This window comes from Lepidochelys kempii, chromosome 2 (assembly GCF_965140265.1).
Source record: "Lepidochelys kempii isolate rLepKem1 chromosome 2, rLepKem1.hap2, whole genome shotgun sequence".
Classification (NCBI taxonomy): domain Eukaryota; kingdom Metazoa; phylum Chordata; order Testudines; family Cheloniidae; genus Lepidochelys; species Lepidochelys kempii.
Genome location: NC_133257.1, coordinates 118,523,689 through 118,544,751, shown reverse-complemented (window position 1 = coordinate 118,544,751; position 21,063 = coordinate 118,523,689). Strand labels below are relative to the sequence as shown.

The following is a 21,063-nucleotide window of genomic DNA, read 5'->3' as shown; positions in this document are numbered from 1 at the left end:
CACATGGTGAAATAGTCAATTACACTGGCATAAAAACTAAGAGTGAATTGAGTATAATTGACTCTCCTGAATCATAAATGCATCTGAGCTAAGAGGATGAGAGAGAGTGAGTGAGTGTGTGTGGTAAAAAGTGAAGTATCATTTGAGTCATTGCTTAATCATTACCTTGAAGAATAAGGGTAATCCACAAATGCCCCTTGCTACCAACATTAAAATTGTTTTACACTCTGTACTTAGCATATCTATCAAGAAATACTTGACAGGGACTGGGTGCCTGAACCAAGAACAGGAAGCCAGTCTCTGTCCTATGCTCTCAGTGATCCCTATGCATTGTGAAGATGGAAGCTGCCTGATTCAAATGCAGAGGGGACAAGAGCCAGACAGGGGTGCTGGAACAATTTGTATAGTGCGGGTGCTGAGAGCCAGTGAATCAAACTATAAACTCGGTATATAATGGAAACCACTTCAAGCCAGGGGGTGCGGTAGCATCCATAGTTCCAGCACCTATGGAGCCAGACCTGCAAGAGGGGGGAATGAGCCTTGGTTGGAGGAGTCTGGGACTGGCTGGTTAGGAAAACTGGATCTGGGAAACAGAGGAGGTAGGTGTGGAGTGAGTCTGAGTCAGGGAGGCAGAGAGGGGACTGCAAGGTATCTACCTATTGTGAATACTGGGGCGGGTGGGCCTACTCCTACCCAGAAGTAAAGGCCCACCCCCTCACCCAAGGGGAAGGAACCACTAAACTCAGGCCACAACTGAAGTCTTAGGGCAACAAATAATAAAAAAAAAAAAACCCAGGAATGGAAGTGAGGATCGAGGGTTAAAAATCAGGGAACCGGAAGGGGATAGTGAGCAGAGAACCCCAGACAGTTCCCACTGCTCTTCAAAGGCATCTGAGGAGTCCTGGAATGTGTGTAGGGAATGAGGCAGGGGATTGCAGGAAGAGACAGATGGTTTCACAGTTAAGGCAGCTGAATGCCACCCTGAAGATTTGGATTCTACCCTGGCTCTGTGATGCATGGCAAGTCATTTAAGCTTTGCTCAGGTTGTCACTAATTGTGTATTCCTAACTTTCTGGATGCCTGACTTGAGTCTCTGGGATATGATTTGTAGAAATACTAAGCACTCATAACTGTAACTGAAATCAGTGGGAGGTGCACTTTGAACATATAAATGCTATATAGTGCTCAGCAGTCTGGAAAATCAAGTCCTGCATAGCTCATATTGGGCACTTAAAATTAGTAGATACTTTTGACCTTTCTCGCTCTGTTTCAGTTCTCAACATATAAAATGGGGATAATAATTCCCCCTCATTTCACAGGGTTGTGAAAATTAATTCATTAATATCGAAGCACTCAGATAGTATATTGATAGAAAAACTCAGGAGGAAGTTTATTAACCCTGTCTTGAGAGCAGGGTTTGAATAGAGTGATGTAAATAAGGCAAGGCTCACAAGGTGAAGACAAAATATTGAATAGCCACTCATTAAGTGAGCACCATCCATCCTGTGCACTGAATATGAAAAAAAAAAAAAGTGTGTAATCATGTAATTAAAGACTGTATCATAATGCATAGGCACAGAGGAACTGAATTAATGTTACAAAGGCAACCTAAATTCTGGCATTACCTAACTTTTGAGTGACTTTGTAACCTTAATAATGTTTTTTTAACACAGGAATTTTTTTGTTTGTGTAATAACTAACACATCAGAGCCAGATCATGCAGCTGTTTACTATGTGTAATGCTAACTACCAGTATAGGAAGGAGTCCCTTGATTTTAATGAAGCTCCTCAACATATAAGCACCGCACCTGGTAGTAAGGATTGTTCTTTGAGAGAGGCATGTCCTCTGATTTTTTGCCTCTCTACTGATTGGACCAGAGGCAGCTGGAGCTGTGTCTCTGGGCAAGTTAGGGTTTAGGGGTAAAGAGGAATGGGCTTCTCACCAAATTACTACCAGGTGTGTCTACTTCCAATAGCAGGCAGCTAGGAACTCAGTTTACATTTTGTTTCTTTGCTCCCCTGCCAACTTTTCTGCCAACTTTATGCTCCCACCTCTTCTCCTTTCCTACAGAGCAGAGTTGGCCACCGTCTGCCTGCTATTTTAGGCCAGCATCTACAAAATGGTAGGTGGCCCAAAGCAGAGCCAGTGCAAGGGATCCTTCCTCAATTCTTGCTCAGTTATTGAATGTTGCTTTGGTTACAGAGAAGCTCCCCTGACAAAGTACTGCTTGAGTTGAGGGGAAAGGAGGAACTAGGAGCCTTCCAAGAGGGAACTAGCTCTGCAGTTGCTGAGTCTTGTGGAGAAATTGATAGTCTGCTAAAAGTTGCTGTGGAGGAGCAGGTCAGTGCAGGAGCCAGAGCTACTACAGTGGTAGAAAGCAGTGCTGGGGGAGAGAGACAGCTGCAGCACCATCAGAAAACCAAGAAGGGAAAGAAGCGCTCCAATCCAGGTAAAACCTCCCCTTTAGGGGAAATCCGGGAAGGCAGCTTCTCCTTTAGCATAACTAGATGCTGATAAACTTCTACCTTCCTCCACTGCAGTTGTCCCACTACCAGTTACCACTGCTTTCCTTCCTCTGTAGTCCTCATTTGGATAGTGGTTTGGGGGGAAATAGGCTAACTTCACCTCTAGTGCTCCACCACTGCTAAACTCCAAACTAACACAGAGTCTGGGGAAGGTCACCTCAGAGAACCATTCCACCAGCACCTATATTATTAACAAGGTCAAAAGCTGTCTTGAAGTCCAAAAAGGAATCACATAAAAGGGTTTGAGCCCTTTCATCTGAATCCTCACAGAATTCATCCAATAGTGATGCTGGTACGTCAAAATGCTATTAAAAAAAAAACTACAAGAGAGAGCAAGAATGTGCTTGTCACCTTCCTCTGATGAATGACTCTTGTGAGAGAGGGGAATTGTGAATGTGATCAATCAGAAGTGTACTCACAGCACAGCTATTTTCTCACCTTTATTTTGAAACAACAGTAAGGAGAGTAATTTTAGTTTGGGGCCTGGTCCCAGAATCCAGTTTCCCAACTAGGAAACTTTCCATCCAACTCAAAAACTGAAACTGGTTTTTCCATTTGCATGCATTGCAGAAGTGATCTGTTCAGAATGGAAACAACAATCCAAAGGAAAGTGCCTTAGTAAACATAAGACAGGATAATGTACATTTCAGAAAAAGTCCAGATGCGGGTACCTAACACAGTTGTGGTCAATGGTCTTCAGGCAAAAGAATCAGCTATACCCACAGAAGAGGATATTTTACCCATGGCCAGGTATGACATCATGGAGCTTGCTATGTAATAATCTAAGAGTACTAATATGTAATCTAATTATTGAGAGCGACTGTATAACTTATACTGGAGGTAGTGGAGTGTTTGTTATATACCTATAATGCTTTAATTCAGTGCGGACTGTGCAGGAGGGCAACACAAGAGCTCCCCAGATAAGAATGTCCTGGCACACATTTGAAAGACAATTTGGAAAGCTACTGACTTTGAGGATCCTATATCCTGTCTCCAGCAAAGATGCAAGCTTTGTTTTGTTAGGCTGGCAGCCTGGAGATCAAAAGGAAATGAAACAGTCAAAGGCTCTTGGAGAAGAGAGGGCATTGTCAGTTGCCGTGGGCTGTCCATGAAGACAAGCTGACACAAAGAGAGGCTCTGTGGAGGACTCTATAGGAAATTAGATCTACCAGGGCCTGCTTGTAGAATATAGTTAGACACCTCATAAGCTAGACCTGTGTACAGTTTGCTTATTGTTTTAAGATCTGTTTTCTCTTAAATGCTTTGGCTCTAAATAAATAATACTTTGCATTAAAAATGTTTGGTTACTGAATACCGCTGTCCATACTTCTGGAGGGAACAGAACTCCAGGGTCTGACTCTCAATCAGGCCTTTGTAGATAATCATGGTTAGTACCAGAGGACTGCAGCCAGGGCCTGTACTGAAAGTGGGAGACTTATGTGATTCCATCCCAAGATAGGTGACGGCTAGTAATCTGAGACCTGAGATGTGTTACACTCAAAGAGATCAGCAGGGATCAGAGGTGCTGTTAGCCCAGGAACCATGACACCAAATGAATAAGAAAACAGAATTCTCACTGCAGAGGAATTATGAAGCTGCAGATGGGTCTGTTCAGTGCTCTGCTTCAGCTACCTTTTTTGCTTGAGCTTCATGCAGGGAACTAAGGTAACTGCACCTAGCCAAAGACAAAGTGAAACAAACCTTACTGTACAGTACTTGCATCCTCTTTCATTGCAGATGCTACTGATGATTGTCCAGTTCTCCTCATGGTTGATATGAAGTGTAGTTATCTGTTGACCTGTGTGACGCCATATCTATAGAGTAGACCAATTAGCAAAACAAATCCTTAAACTCAGTGATATCAGAGAATTCTGAAAAGTAGAAGCAATCTCTCCCTTGCTCCTTTGAAGTAGCAGAAGAGATTTCAGAAAATTCAGCAAGGTCAACAACATATTCTGTTTGCTCCTGTGGATGTTTCAGGAACAGCAGAAGAGATGAGACACTAAACAGGAAGAAATGTCAGTGAAGGAAAATCCCATTGAAAATGACGTGGTTATACAGGTGTCGCTGAAGGCATAATTTAGCCTGCTGAACCGTAAATTACTAGTTCTAGTGTGAAAAATGGAAACAATCCAGCTTGATTGTCAGAGCCTAGGTTGAGTTTGTGAGCCTAGAAGTTAGAAAAAATATTGTTACTTGTAGACTAAGGAGGTTTGGTACAGAAATAATTGAGGTGCAGTAAACTGGGAATTCCACAGTTCAGTCACTTTTTACAGTAGATCTGCATTTAAGCCATGACCTAACAAATCTCTTAAACACAGTGATTTCAATGGGACTGTTAAAACTATTTACTTGTCTTAGTGCTTTACTGGATCAGGGCCTTAAAACTCATTTCTCAAGGCTGTGTTTTGCTAATAACATGCTATTTCACACTGCATTGCTGGTTTTGTGACTTTAATGCAACCTTATTCTTTGGCTTATTTGCTGGTTGGCAGGGACTGAATGTGATTATCATCAGAGAGAATATTTAGTAACATTTGACTTGGTGGTCAGAAGTAATGGTGAGGGTGAATTGTTTTCTTGAGGCTATGTGATGTCAGCTGTTTTGTGGGTTTGGGGTTTTTGTTTTGTTTGTTTGTTTGTTTTTTTAATTCTTATAAATTCACTCTGATGTGACAAAGATGGTGTGGTATTTACTTCAGAATAAATCACCCGTAGATGTCTTGTCTAGATCAGTGGCTCTCAACCTTTCCAGACTACTGTATCCCTTTCAGGAGTCTGATTTGTCTTGCATACCCCACATTTCTTGCATACCTCACTTAAAGACTACTTTGCTTACAAACTCAGACATAAAAATACAGAAGTGTCACAGCACACTCTTACTGAAAAATGCTTACTTTCTCATTTTTACAATATAATTTGAAAATAAATCAGTTGGAATATAAATATTGTACTTACATTTCAGTGAATACTATATAGAGCAGTATAAACAAGTCATTGTATGAAACTTTTAGTTTAAACTGACTTCACTAGTGCTTTTTATGTAGCCTGTTGTAAAACTAGACAAATATCTATATGAGTTGATGTACCCCCCTGGAAGACCTCTGCATATAACCCAGGTCTGCTTGAGAACCACTGGTCTAGCTATCATTTAAAGAAATAAACATCTGTCCTATCCTAACCTTGTAACAACAAGCTTATTGAATTGAAAAAAATAATTGTAGGTTTCACAAATCCTCCACTGACTTTTTTTATGCTTTTGTATAAAATGTGCTTTTACACAGCTTATGCATCTATATAGTTCTTTCTAGCTTAATCTTTTAAGTATTGTAGCTGTTTTCAAAAATATTTTACAGGTAAATATTGGAGTATTTAATGATAATAAATAAAATACAAATGAAAACTTACTTAATCCAGTGTCTGGACCTGATCTAGTGTCCATTAAAATCAACATCCATTGAAAAACTATGCCCACAACCATCAGACCTAAATTTTTCATTTGGTTCAAGAGTTAAATGTAGTATGTACTTCCAGCTGAATATTTTTTTTAATTCTCCTTTTTACTAGTTAGCATTTGTCATAAATATAAAGGGAAGGGTAACCACCTTTCTGTCCACAGTGCTATAAAATCCCTCCTGGCCAGAGGCAAAACCCTTTCACCTGTAAAGTGTTAAGAAGCTAGGATAACCTCGCTGGCACCTGACCAAAATGACCAATGAGGAGACAAGATACTTTCAAAGCTGGAGTGGGGGACCGGACACAAAGGGTCTGTCTGTCTGTCTGTATGATGCTTTTGCCGGGAACAGATCAGGAATGCAGCTCAGAACTCCTGTAAAAACTTAGGTTTCAGAGTAGCAGCCGAGTTAGTAAGTAATCTAACTAGAAATGCGTTAGATTTCCTTTTGTTTAATGGCTGGTAAAATAGCTGTGCTGAATGGAATGTATATTCCTGTTTTTGTGTCTTTTTGTAGCTTAAGGTTTTGCCTAGAGGGATTCTCTATGTTTTGAATCTGATTACCCTGTAAAGTATTTACCATCCTGATTTTTACAGAGGTGATTCTTTTACCTTTTCTTTAATTAAAATTCTTCTTGTAAGAACCTGATTGTTTTTTCATTGTTCTTAAGATCCAAGGGTTTGGGTCTGAGTTCACCTGTACAAACTGGTGAGGATTTTTATCAAGCCTTCCCTAGGAAAGGGGGTGTAGGGCTTTGGGGGACATTTCCAAGTGGACTCTTTCCCTGTTCTTTGTTTAACACGCTTGGTGGTGGCAGCATAGGGTTCAAGGGCAAGTCAAAGTTTGTACCTTGAGGAAGTTTTTAACCTAAGCTGGTAAGAATAAGCTTAGGGGGTCTTTCATGCAGGTCCCCACATCTGTACCCTAGAGTTCAGAGTGGGGAAGGAACCTTGACATCTTTCAAGATAGTAAACAAATGTGAGTAGTAGCTACGTGTGTAAACTGTTCATTTGCAAATGGCAATTTCAGAATTATTGATTTGTAACATAAGTACATTCATGCTTTGGAAGGGTTGTATACCAATGGGGGGAGGGAGAAAGTGCATAACTTGAGACAGCTAAATAAAGAGGAATTCAAATTTGTGAATGCAACTTGGAATTAAATTATCAGCCTGACGTGAAACAAGAACATTTAACAAGAGTGTGTTCTCTTGAATCCCCAGGTAGTAGGTCTTTAATTCAGGAAATGATCTTAGGGTCATATTGTGAATCCCCAAACCATTAGTGAGTAAGTTACTCACATAAGTAGCTTTGTTAACTTCAAAGAAAATACTCATGAGCAACCATTCACCTATGTGAGTAAGTGGTTAACGAACTTGCCCTTAAGATTTACTATATTGCCAGTATTTAAAACCTTTGCAATACTTGAAAATGAAATATGCAACCTGAGAAAAATATGAGGAGGTAAGTAGTGTTTAAGTCTCATATTATTCACATAATACTGCACATAAAATTCATAAGGACTCATGCTCCAGGTAAAGAGCATGCAGGTTCTTTTTCTCTTAGTGTGTCCTAGGTTTTAATGTACATTTTCTCCTCTAAGCCTTTTTTGATACAAGGTAAGGTTCAAAAATAAAGTAGATCATGCAGAGCTATTGTAGTATAACCAGCATGTACTTGACTGGCTCAGTATTCCAGTCAAGTACAAAAGTCTTTCAGAAATATGTGGCTACTGAAGCAGTTTCCAAACAGTCTGTCTGAGGGAACCTATCTGTCATCTGAATCTGTAGGCTGTTGACAGGGTTGTTGTGAGATGAGGTTTTGGGTATGTTATTTCAATCTGCAAGAACATCTACCTAAAAGTTTATTCCTACATTTAGAAAAATATTTTCTGTTTTGATAAGGCTAGGAACATAGAAAGGACTTCATAACTGAGATGCTGATCTTCCTGCAGGAAGGGCTGGTTAAGCATACCTCCATATTATTTAGGTCCACAATACCTCACTTTCCCCTTGACTACATTAATAGGCACCCAGTGAAGGCCCATCTCTTCAATAGTACATTGCTTCGAGAAGTGACATCATCTTGCTAGGTCTATTGTACTGTTGAGAGTTAACGTAGTTCTCCTCTTTTTGAAACTTGTCTATGTCACTGAGCCCTGGTGTACACTACAAACTTAAGTCACCATAACTATGTCACTCAGGGGTGTAGAAAATCCACATCCCAAGAGAGGCAATTATACAGATCTAACTCCTGGTGCAGACAGCACTATGTTGATGGGAGGGCTTCTCCCATCGACATAGCTACCGTCTCTCGGGGAGGTGGAGTACCTACATCAATGGGAAGAGCTCTCACATCAGCATAGGTGGCATCTTTGCTAAGTGTTGCACTGGTGCAGCTGCAGCAGTGTGCGGCTATGTCTACTAGCACTTTTGGCAGTAAAACGTTTGTCGGTCAAGGGTGTGAAAAAACACACCCCAGACCGGCATAAGTTACATCAATAGAAGAGTGGGTGTGGACAGTGCTACGTTAATGGAAGGCACTCTCCTGTCAACATAGCTGCAGCCACTTGTTGGGGGTGGTTTAATTATGCTGAGGGGAGAGCTCTCTCCCGTTGGCATAGAGCAGCTACACAGAAGATCTTACAGTGGCGCAGCTGCAGCGGTACAGCTGTGCTGCTCTAAGGTCTCTAGTGTAGACACAGCCTCAGTGTAGAAAAGCCCTTTGATTCTTAACAGTCAAAATAATTTTCTTGATTGCTATTTTGTCAGCTCACAGTGTCAGTGAAAATGCTGACACATAACCGCCTTTCTTGATTTTTTTCCAGAATAAGGTTGTAGTTCATTTCTTTTCATATCCGTTTGAACCAGGACATTTTTTTTTGTCCCAATCCATTTTCAAATAAGGAATATGTCTGGCATTAGATGAGCAATGAAATAAAATCGAGGCAGGGTCCTTTATCCTCTTAATGACAGGTTTCAGAGTAACAGCCGTGTTAGTCTGTATTCGCAAAAAGAAAAGGAGGACTTGTGGCACCTTAGAGACTAACCAATTTATTTGAGCATAAGCTTTCGTGAGCTACAGCTCACTTCACGAAAGCTCATGCTCAAATAAATTGGTTAGTCTCTAAGGTGCCACAAGTCCTCCTTTTCTTTTATCCTCTTAAGTATCTGGAGGATGCCAAGCATCTAAAGCTACAGTTGCGTCGGGCTCCATCTTGCACCATTTGTAGTCAGTGGCAAAACTTTCATTGACTTTGGTGGTTCAGGATCAGGCATTTAGTGAGTAAGGTATTGCAGTTCTGAGTCTCATGTCTCCTGCTCTTTGAATGTTAATAGTAATACTTCACCTATTTGTCTGTTTGAATTAACTGTACCTCAGCTGCAGAAATAGAACTTTTACCTGAAAATGCTCTTTTGTACTATAATCCATATATAGTGGTTGTCAGATTTTTCTCACTCAGTGAAAATTTTATCCATGTTTATGTTAATATTCACTAGGAGCTATGTGGCATAATTTTAATCGAGTCAGGCCTTCATTTGTTCAGGTGGAGTGCAGGGAACAGGGAAAAGAGAAAATGGAATATGTTGTCTTGTTGCTTCACAAGTTCTAACTTGTAACTCTTATTTACCCACTCCCCTTTGCATCCTTTAAATATTGTACCTGACACCTTTATATTTGTTAAACACCAGTGTGCCATAAATAGTAAAGAAGAAAACTATTTTTAAAAAAAATAACTGAAAAATCTTGCCAAATTATAGTATACCTCTGTTCTCGTGTAAATCAGATTGTTGTCATTGATACATTCTGACTAAATACATTTAAAACATATTCTCCTGTTCACTTCCTAAGGAAATTTTGTATTTTGCTAAAGCCTTTATAAACTGATACTAAAATACTTTTCTATGAATTTTAATAATAACAATAATACATTAATACCTTGTCTTCAAAATCCATTCCCTGCATTCTAATATTGTTGGTGATTTCTCTTTACTCACATAGTGTGGAGTAGTACTCTTTGAAGTAAGTTTCTACAGTACTACTAAATTTGAGTGATTTCATTTTCTTACCTACCAGCACAGAATCCTGTTGCATACAGTCATGTGGGATGGTATGGGATTATAGTCTTATTCTCTTGATCAGCCAATATCAAATATTAGCGTCTCCCCCCATCCCCTCACTAGAACATGTATTCACATATACATACATACATACCCATATTCCTTTTCTGTTTCATGTATGTGATTTAATATAGTTGTCATTTTCTATAATTTCCAAATTATATTCAAGTGCAAATAGATAACAAATCCACTTTATATTCACCTTTTCTAATTTTAATAAGAAGCTCCAAAGATGATAAAGGGTTTAAGTGTTCCATAATCTCTTTTACTTTTATGGAGTCCCATTTTACTGGAATTCAGGAATATTGTCAAAAGAAGGCATATAACACCAGAATCGGTGTAATTTTAACACAGTTTCTTTTCAGATACTTTTAGTTTATCATGAATTTGCATAATAAGAGTTTCCTGAAGGGAAAAATTCAGCATCTTGATTACAATGAGAAAATGAGCCCAAATACTCTCTGCAATTTTGCTGATCAGTTCTCTGGAGTCCTCTGTAAACGTTAACATTGATGTGTCTAAGGTTAAAACACCATGTTAAAATGTTTTTTGTGTATGTAATTATTTTACTACACAAGGCAGTAAGTTTCAGTCTTTTAACCCATTAAGTGAATGCCAGAACTAAGATGAATGATAGGCTCTAGAGACTTCAGGGATTGTTATTAGCGGGACTTGGCTTTTGAAATACAGAGTGAAGATATTTGAATACTTGGGTTGAGAGATTATACCTGCAATTGCCAATTCTCTCAGATTGATTGAGTTCTACATATGTGGGATGATCATCCAAGCTAAAAACAAATTTTCTCCAAATCTCTTCAGAGTGAAGAAAATAGAGAACAAGCAAGGAAGAATTTAGCAGGGAAAAGAATCATTTTGAGCATTGAATTGCCAGCTGTGATTGAGAGATGGCTGTTTGGATTTGTCAGTCACACTTAAGCAAATATGTGATTCCAATCTCCTCGGTTCAGAACTAGCAAGGTTTATTAGGCAGGCTTTAAATTAGATAGGAAAATCTGTAGGGAGGCCTCTCATAACTTAAAAATCTGGCATGAGGTACCAATTTTTTTAATTCATTGGTATGACTGAGGGAGGATTATGTTCTTTAAAGTTGCTCTGCATGTTTACTTGCTGCCAAATAGGTAAAATTCATTGTACAGTATAACAACTTAGATGAGAACAGAGCAAGGACCTTTTTTGGTGTCACTAATTAACTCTTCTGGCCAATCACTAATCTTGGAGAGGGAAGGGGCTTGAGACCCTATCCTCGGAGATGTTGACTTTACTAGAAAAAGGTGTATTTTTAATGTTTTGTATGGTCAAGGTAAACCCTAGGCTATGTATACAAATACACCTTTCCCCCTAGTATAGACAAGGCCAGAATTTAGCAAAGCCATTCTTGCATCTGTTCATGAGGTGAGAGGAAGGAAGGAAGGAGTTCAACATGCTTTTACTCTGCCTCTTCTCAACTCTTCAGAAGTGGTTGTTGGTAGATAGTCCCCCTGCCCTTAGGTTTTGCCTGGAGGTAATCATGTGATCCACCATTTGAGCAGCACTGCTCTTGTGCTCTTACAAGTCACATAGGAGAAGATTGAAGAGACTGTTCTCTCTAGTCTCTAAGTTAGTTAGTTGGTTAGTCTCTAAGGTGCCACAAGTACTCCTTTTCTTTTTGCAAATACAGACTAACACGGCTGTTACTCTGAAACCTGTTCTCTCTTAAGTGAGCTATAAGACAGAGAGCCCTTTAGAGAGACAGGAGATTTGCTTTTGTAGTACGTTGCTTGAAGAATAAACTTAATCAGATTGACTCTGCAGCACAGATAGCTCTAGGAAAGTCCTTAAATGAGGAAGCCCTTCAGAGAACTAATTAGTACCTGGTGGCTCCTCAAATTAGATCTTATTAATAAAAAGAGAGAGACATAATATGACATCCCTTGGTGATATTTCCCATTAATATTAATTTTTTTTCTTTGAGAACTAAACTGATTGAAAATTCCTATGGCTCTGGGGTGGAGATGAGGAATTTTTCACTGCCTGCTTCTAGAGGAAAAACAGATTTCAAAAGTGGTTAGACTCTAATTGCCTCTTTGTGACCTAGGACAGAGAAGCATTAAATTTTTAGCTTGACCATAAAAGAATGAAAACACTGTTGAGTGGGCCTCCTAAACAGGGAGCTTGAAATAACAAAGGTCCAAAGCTGGTATCTAAACTTTTCTGCACCACATAAGAGACATATCTGTGATGCAAATATTCTCAAAGCATATGATGAAATTCATTATTTGCTTTTGTGTGAACTTGTGTGTGCCCATAGTTATGACTAACTTTAAATAAACCTATCAAAATGGATAGTCAGGGATTCAGACAACTTTAATTTCAGTCCTCCTAAAGAAAGGTGGAGTCTGGGGATTTAAAACAAACTCATATAGATGTGGCTGGGGAAAAGATTTTCACTTTCACCCATTGGAACGTGAATTTATAGTATTAGTCCTAGAGAGGCAGAGTTTGATTATGCATTTCTAGCAATAGGTGTCTATAATTTTTTTTTAAGTTTCTCTTTTTTCTGCAACAAAGATTCCAAATAACATGAACAATATATGCATAGTAGTTTTAAGTGGAAGTTTTCTTCTGCTCTATCCTGCTTTGTCAACTGTGGGAATAAATGCGGTAATATCTCATGAGTACATTTTATTTGGGGATGTATTCCCTTATATTTTGTCCATGAGCCACAATGCCGAAGAGAGAAACTATATATTACAAGATGAATCAGTGTAAACCAATAAGGACAGATAGTAGAGTGTTTAATATACAAACACTTACACACAGCAAAATATTTGCCTTGGAATGAGAAAAGTCGGGGAAGCTAGACCAGATCAGCACAACTTGTGTGTCTCTGACTATATGGTTGTTACATGGACTAGTAAGAATGGGTCAAGGTATCAAGGCACATAGGGGAAGAATCTATGACATTAACATTCCAATTTAATGCAGCTCTTTTGAAGAAGAAAGTATAACTGGTAAATATATATATTTATTTCTGGCCCTATGGATTTAGAGTAGAACATGCCAGTTCCATTGTTCTCAGAGTCCTCAGAAAGTTCCCTAAAAACACCTAAATAGTCCAGAAAAGATTCTTTCTGCCCACATGCTATCCTAATCTAACTCTGTGATATTAGACGCTTTCTTAGCCTGCCTTCACTGCGTACAGTTTTTCTTTTGAAGAGGTGTATGGTTTATGACATTGAGCGTATTGTCCTAGATATATTTCAGAAATGGAAAAACAAAAGGCTTTTTCCCCCCCTCCTGTATCAACTTTTATATTAAATTCCAGCACAGCACAGAGTGAACCACAGATGTGCATCAGTTTCCATTTTGCAGGAGGATCAAAATAAAACTTTACGATAGCCAAATAACTTCAGTAGGTGCTAGCAACAAACAAATGGATTGCGTCTCAAAGATTCGCTAATAGATCTCAGTTGTGTGGCTTTTTCACACAAGGAGAAAACTGTTTCACTACTCAGTACTTTTCGAAATTCACAGATTTCCTAGATGTCTGCAATGGATTAGGGGCTCTGTAGTTTGCTGGGCTCCAACTACAAGGGTTTCTCCTTTCCTTCTCCTCCCCCTTTCCCGCCTCTCCTCCTCTCCCCCCCCCCCCCAATTCCTTTCTGGAATACATAAAGAACAGGCTTTGGTCCTACTATTAGGACTTTACTAACCATGCCTATTCTGTTCTCATGAGTTGGACATGGATGTCCAACATCAATAAATGTCTCCCTTGAAACATAGTGACTCTGATTCAACAGAAATTACTGTTTTCTCTTTATCTCTTTAATGGCACAGTCAGCCATTACCTCCCACCTCACAGCAGTGCTAAATGATGTTCCAGATTATCAGAAGACCTAGCCCTTAAGTTCAAGTCTAGCAACAGCCCACTCTCTTCTAGTCATATTTCTCACTTCTTTGTAGTTTGTAGCTCATGATCACCTACTTCTAAAGCAACATGGTAACCCCAGCAACTGTGATATGTCTATTTCTCAGCTCTGTCCATCTCCCTAAGGTTTGATGAGCAGAGACTATTACTTTCAAGAGTCTGGATAAGGTGGTCCACATATCAGTTCTGGGCTTTCCTGCTTACATCACACACAGAACTCCACCTAAAGCTTTTGAGCCGCTTTTTCAGACATAAGCCACCATATCTTAAAAATACAATTTTAAATCTCAGAAAATGGTCCGGACAATGTTTTTATCTAAAACATAATCTGTGGAACAAGTCTGATAATGTTTTTGTCTGACCGTCTCATGAAAGAGTATGTTACACTCAAAGTCCACTTTTGCCTGAGGAATGAAATGCTTCCATTTCCCAGGCAGTCATAGAATCTTCTTTGAGTTTTTTGTGGCTCATTTTGCTTATATATAAATATATGAGAAATATTTAGTTTTGTGTTGCAACAGAAGAGACCAAATTTAGAAGCAATCCCCCCACCCCCAAATTTCCCTTTCCTTAAACTATATTACTCCTTTAGGGCCAGGTTGTATCCCAGTTTGTACAGCCTCCTTGCACAGGTTACCTAGATTGCAGGCGGCAGCTCAGTGAGAAGAGCAGCTTCCATAAGGCTAGTAAAAACAACAAGGAGTCCTTGTGGCACCGTAGAGACTCCTCTTTGTTTTTGCTGACACAGACTAACACGGCTGCCACTCTGAAACCCATAAGGCTAGTGTTGCCCCTCCCACCCAAGTGGGCAGGACTGTGGAGGATGGAAGGAACCTTGGCTGAACCCACAAACATGCCAGCTGGTATAACAATGCCGGCATGCTGGTGAAAGTATGCTGCCTTTAGTGTAGAACTGGTGAAGGGTACTTCCCCCTTGCTGTGAGGGGAAACTCAGAAAACAGATTGCAACTTTGAGTCACAATCTGTGCTGGTCTGCTCCAGGGCCCTTATAGCAGTTTGCTGCTCCTTGCTCAGGGCTCATGGCAAAGCAGAATCTTAACTAGGAAAAAAAGATTTCTATATCAAACAAATTAAATGTCACATAAATTTGAGAGCAAGAGAGGGAAATTCAACAACTATGTTTTGTTGATTGTAGTGATTTAAAACAATGCATTGTGATTTCAAAGCAGTTCATATGTTTTCAATAGAGTTTAACTGAGCTGTGGAAAAGTAAGTTTGATAATACAGTGTTTTTTTGAGTTATTCATTCATATCGTGAAATTTGTCTTTGTACATTGTGTAATTGAGCAGCAATAGACAGTTTATGTATTGTGACAGGGTTGGGCCAGATGGCTACAGGAGAGTGATAGAAGGCAGATATATTAGCCCCAGGTTAAGTAGGTCCCTTTTCCCTGGGTAAGGTAACAGGGAAGGTTCCAGAACAATCATGAACTTTCTGGAAACAATTAAGGCAGACAGGCTGATTAGAACACCTGCAACCAATCAAGAAGCTTCTAGAACCAATTAAGGCAGGCTAATCAAGACACCTGGGTTTAAAAAGGAGCTCATGTCAGTTTGTGGTGTGTGTGCGAGGAGCTGGGAGCAAGAGGCACAAGAAGTTGAGAGTGAGAAGGCGTACTACTGGAAGACTGAGAAGTACAAGCATTATCAGACATCAGGAGGAAGATCCTGTGGTGAGAATAAAGAAGGTGTTGGGAGGAGGCCATGGGGAATTAGCCCTGGGAGTTGTAGCTTTCACGCAGCTGTTACAGGAGCCACTGCAGACAGCTGCAATCTACAGAGTCTTGGGCTGGAACCCGGAATAGAGGGCAGGCCCAAGTTCCCCCCATCCCTCCATCCCCACAACTCCCTACTTGATACCGGAGGAGTTGAACTGGACTGTGGGTTCCACCAGAGGGGAAGGGCTAACTGAGTGAACAGCAGATTTGAGCCACGAAAGTGGCCAAACTGAGGGCTGCCGTGAACCTCTGAGGCGAGCAAATCCTTCAGTAAGTGCAGGACCCACCAAGGCAGAGGAGGATCTTTGTCACAATATTCACAAGAACTTCAATGTAATTACATGCACAAAGAGTGTATTTTATGTGGAAAGTCTCTCTTTATGTTCAGTTTACAGAAAATAGTAAGAGAAGTCTTTGCTGCAGAATTGTTTGGTGGTTTTGTAGAGACACAGGAACATTCCCTGAATGTGAATCAGAAGGCTGTGATGCAGAGTTTGGTAAAGCTCTGGAGAATCAAACTTTCAGTAAAAGTGAATGTTACTAATCTTGTAAATGTCACTGAACCATACAGTATTTCTGAAATAATAATTATGCTACTGTGTAGCATTACTACATCTCTAGTTATGCTACATACCTCACTGTGTTCATTCTTTAAAAAAACACCACTACACACACATCCCCCCACTGAGAATATCCGAGCTTCTCTAATGAAAAAAAATTGCTGTGTGATAGCTGCTTTGAATTTCATTTATGCTGTCATGGGTAGATTACAAACAGTAAATTGAGTTGACCATGTCCATAATGTGAGGTTTTTATACTCAGTAAAGTCCCTTATTAAATGTGCATTTTTTAATAATATAAACTGAAGGGTTATCTGTCCTCATTGCCTTTACCTTTCTCAACCTGGCATTTTGTATGTAGTTTTCTTCAGCTTTCCTGTGTTTTTAAAAAACTAAATGATGGTAATGCTTAGATTAATTTTATATTACTATATATTGATGATGGTTTTCTAGACTTTATGTTCAGTGAGTTCTTTAAGTTAATTAAATTCGATAAAAGCAGGGAAATTTAGAGGGCTGAATTTAACTTTTTAGCACCTGAAGTAGATGAAGTAATACTGTAGAACAGCAGGACTAAACCAGTGGCTTTCAAGGCTTCACATGCAGCTATGAATCTACAAGTCTAATGCATGTGACCCAGAGCAGCACTATGATAATTCAGGCCTACCTCCCAACTTAGTCATGTTTCTAATGTGTGGGCTGGTCTGTACACTGTGTTAACATTTGCTCCAGGTGTAATGGGTTGGGATCAAAGCCACTGGAACAAAAGGTAGGGAAGCAGATTGGCTCAACCAAGTGAAGTCAACAGACCAAAGTATTAGACTTCTGATTTCTGGTTGGATAGTCCCACTTTTACCCTAGTGTTTTGCTAGTGGTGCTCATGAAGGGGAATCTACCAAATGCTATTGATTTGTATGTGTAGAACCATGAATGTAGGAATACAAAAACAGGTCAGAGGGGAAAAGGAATGGATTCAGGTCTTATTTTGCAGAAGTCCCTGCAAAATCTAGTTGTGTGTATGCACAGTCCCCAGCCTGCATGTGTTTTATGGGCTATCTGTATACTGAAGTCAGGCACTTTCTAAAGTACTCAGGCTCTTTTGCAAAATCTGTCCCCTTTGTCAAAAGTTGTATGTTACTTGTAATCAGGTTTACCAGCATGAGCAGTAGGCTCAGTGATGTGTGTTTAATTTATTAAAACTTTACATTATCAAATATATTTCACATTTTATTCAAATTAGTATTCTAGCCATATAACTTTAGATTTCTGTGCTGAGCAAAATAGGGGCAGTTTTTCCAATGAAGACATTTAAAAACAAAAACTGAAATATATCAGAGATAAGTGTGGAATATTTAATATAGAAAACTCTGATGTAATACACATATTATGTAATGGTATAAAACTACACAAATACTGAGCAAAATATACAACAAATAGCAAATGAACCGTTGGCAAAGGATGAAAATTCTCTACTTCAGCCAAGATGGCTGTCTTGGGTATTGCTCTTGACTGCTTTTCTGCACCCAGTAGGTCTTAATATTAGGAGAGCTCTATTAAATATGACTTTATGAAAGCAGTCTTGAAAAAAAATAAAGTGCAGTTTTTAGGGCACTTTCTCCACTCTGTCTGAATTTATATCTGTGTTAATCAGAAATGTATTACGGAAGATACCCGTCAAGCTTGCTTGTCTGCAGCTTGAATTATTTTGCATATAACCAAAGATGGACAAGTTTTTTCCATGCAGGATGTCATGTTTGTGTGTTCCTAGTCGTACTATAAATAAGCAATTTCACCATGTTGCAGCATTGTAGCTTGCATATATATACAATATATTTTTTATTTAGTGTATATCCCTTTTGGTTTCTTACGACATGTTGGTTTTTCTTCATTTTTTTTAATCCACAGATGTAACTTTTGTATTCCATTTCAGTCTTATTTTCTGTCTCAATCTTCTTTCACTTATCTCTTATTTTGTCTCATTGGAAAAAAGTTTGTGTTTAGCATCTGTAACTATGCATATTTCAAAGTTTTTGCATTTCTAATACTCCTCTTTATCTGTTTTAGCATCTCCCTGTATTCTTCCCAGTGTTCTTTACTACTTATTTTCTTGTAAGTATAGCATATTCTGCTTTTCCCCTCAGTTTCTTATTGACCTGTTTAACGATGTGGAGTTCATTAAAGCTGCATCTGACTTCTGAAGAAAAATTTTAATTACCATCCACATTTAGTCTGGCCTTTTTTCCCCTATGACTGGAGTACCTGATATTTGTCTAAAACCATTTTGTGTAATATCCTTTCACATCTACAGTTATCTAAAATTGCACAGTTTTCTTCTGATAATAATTAAATTTGATTTCCACATCACATTTAATCATATTGTGGCCTCTTGACAGTATTGTGCTATTTCTGATTTATTTATTCTGCTCTCTTCAGTGTTTGGAAACTGATCTAGACAGGTGGGTCCCTGACAAGTGTCAGGAATTCATCCATACAACATTTTGAAATGGTTTCCAAATTGAAATTAGACTAACAATTACGTATATACTCAGTCTTGTTATATGTGCATGTACAACTTTTATCTTATTAAATAGCAATTCTTATATCTCACTTTTAGGTAGGGCCCTTTCAGTGTTTTGGTTTCTTGGCTAAGCTCAATTTAACTGTTTCTCAGGGAGGGACTATCCTCAGAAACCATGTACAGTAACTCCTCACTTAAAGGCGTCCTGGTTAACATTGTTTTGTTATTAGGTTGCTGATCTATTAGAGAACATACTCGTTTAAAGTTGTGCAATATTTCATTATAAGGTTGTTTGGTTCGCCCCACACTGCCCACCTGGCACTCCTGCTGAGAAGTGGGGTCAGCGTGTGGGGGCTTGCCCCATTGCTTCAGCCCCTGTACCCCGACCCCAGCAGGAGTGCCAAGTGGGCGGAGCGGGGCAAGCCCCCACATCCCAACTCTGGCAGGAGGGCCAGGCGGAGCAGGGCAAGCCGCTACACCCCAACCCTGCCTCAACTAAGCTTCACAATCATCATTGGTGAGTGCAGTGTTAAATTGTTTATTTAAAATTATTTAAAACTTATAGTGCATATTTATATAATGTCTTTTGTCTGGCGAAAAAAATTTCCCTGGAACCTAACCCCTCCCCCCCCTTACATTAATTCTTATGGGGAAATTGGATTCGCTTAACATCGTTTTGCTTAAAGTAGCATTTTTCAGGAACATAACTATAGCGTTAAGCGAGGCGTTATCGTACTGAATGTGCAGCTGCACAATGCTTGTGCTATGCTGGTCCTGCTCTGTGAATAACCTCCCCCTTCCCACCTCCACACAGACCTTTGTGAACTCATCTGATGGGCTGTCATGATTCCCCTACAATCTCAAATGAGCCGATTAGGGATCCAAACTGTCCTTTGCCTCCCAGTGACGGGATCTCCAAAAGTATCTCTGTACCAGCTGCCAAAACTCTTTCTGGTTTCCCAATGACAGTTGCGACAATACTACTCCCGCTTTGAAAAAATTGCTCCTGCTCCTCCACCAAAATGGTCATATTAACTTTACCGTCCCACCCCCAACTAAAAACATTCTATGTAAGTTACAGAAGTCTGTCTCTTTGAGGCTGCTGCTCACCTACTTTGTTCCACAGAACCTCAGGGAGTTTATATATAGTGCTTGTCTTATAGTAGCTCTTAATACCTATCACCATAGGCTCCTAAGCCCTGTTTTAGGAGTTAACTTTTGTTTTTCTTGGTTTTCATTCTTTCTGGAATTTGCCCTAACCCCTGTTTTTCTCCACCATCTGTTTTCCCCTAATTTCTTGTTTACCAATGAGTATCTCTGCAAGGTTATGTTCTTAATATTGTACTACTTAGCCACTACAATTTCATATTTAGTTCATTATTATTGTGTAATACAGTACATGCCCTTTAAATATCATGGGTCTAGGGGGCGGGTAGTTCATGTGTCATCTCACTGCTGTTTCTTCAACTATAAATAGAAATTGGCTAGCGATGCAGTCTCAGTATTTCCAGTTGGTACATATTTAATTTAGATGCATACAGTTTCTTACTCCAGAAGAATATTCTAGTAGTCTACAAAACCAATAACTGCTTCTGGAGAAAAGTAGTCTGTTGGACTAGGAACCAGGGCCATCCACAGGTCTAATCCTGGCTTTGATACTAACCTGATCTTTGAACATGGGCAGTTTTATACTATAGAATTTCTGGGAGGGGGGTTCATATTTGTTAACATAGTAGGGTTCAGATCATGTTATCTGTTGAGTCCTACCAGTGTGAGATCAATCACACTAGATCTGTATACGTATCTCCTCGTTTCTGTGAAGAAAGGGGGTTTTAGCCATTACTGCAGTATCTATGCAGTGTTGGGTTAGATGTGCTAAATCCATTTCTCTACTCCAGCCCCTCCACTGCTGGGCACCAAGCAGGAATTAGCTAATAAGAAAATATGCCCTTAGGTTGTATGATGTTTTTCTGAAGAGATTTCCCTCTCAGCTGTAGAACTGACATGGACATTCATACCTTTGACGGATGTGGGTCAGGGTAGTAGCCGGCCTTTGCAGCATGGATCCATTGATGGTATGGTGGCTAGAGGATCCAGTGTAGCAGCTCTGGGCATCCATGCAGATAGCCCAGATTCTGGGGGCTGATCCTCCTTGCTCTTTACATGGTAGTAGGGATTAATCTTCGCTCTCGCTCCCAAAGGAGTGATGTGGGGGGA

The 21,063-nt window shown here is 39.6% G+C and overlaps 1 protein-coding gene across 3 annotated transcripts in view; it reads left to right on the top strand.

Annotated features, from left to right (window-relative positions):
* CDYL (chromodomain Y like) overlaps window positions 1-21,063 on the top strand; it is a 191,945-nt gene that overhangs the window by 136,999 nt on the left and 33,883 nt on the right. Inside the window, exons 1-2 of one of the 3 annotated variants that reach the window (XM_073332145.1) lie at window positions 2,393-2,450; window positions 3,097-3,276. The exons of the other annotated variants lie outside the window; for them this stretch is intronic. Of the exons in view, the coding sequence (XP_073188246.1) occupies window positions 3,216-3,276 (61 nt within the window). The 5' untranslated portion in view covers window positions 2,393-2,450; window positions 3,097-3,215. Of the gene's footprint in view, window positions 1-2,392; window positions 2,451-3,096; window positions 3,277-21,063 lie in introns of those variants that run through there. 3 annotated transcript variants of the gene reach the window in all.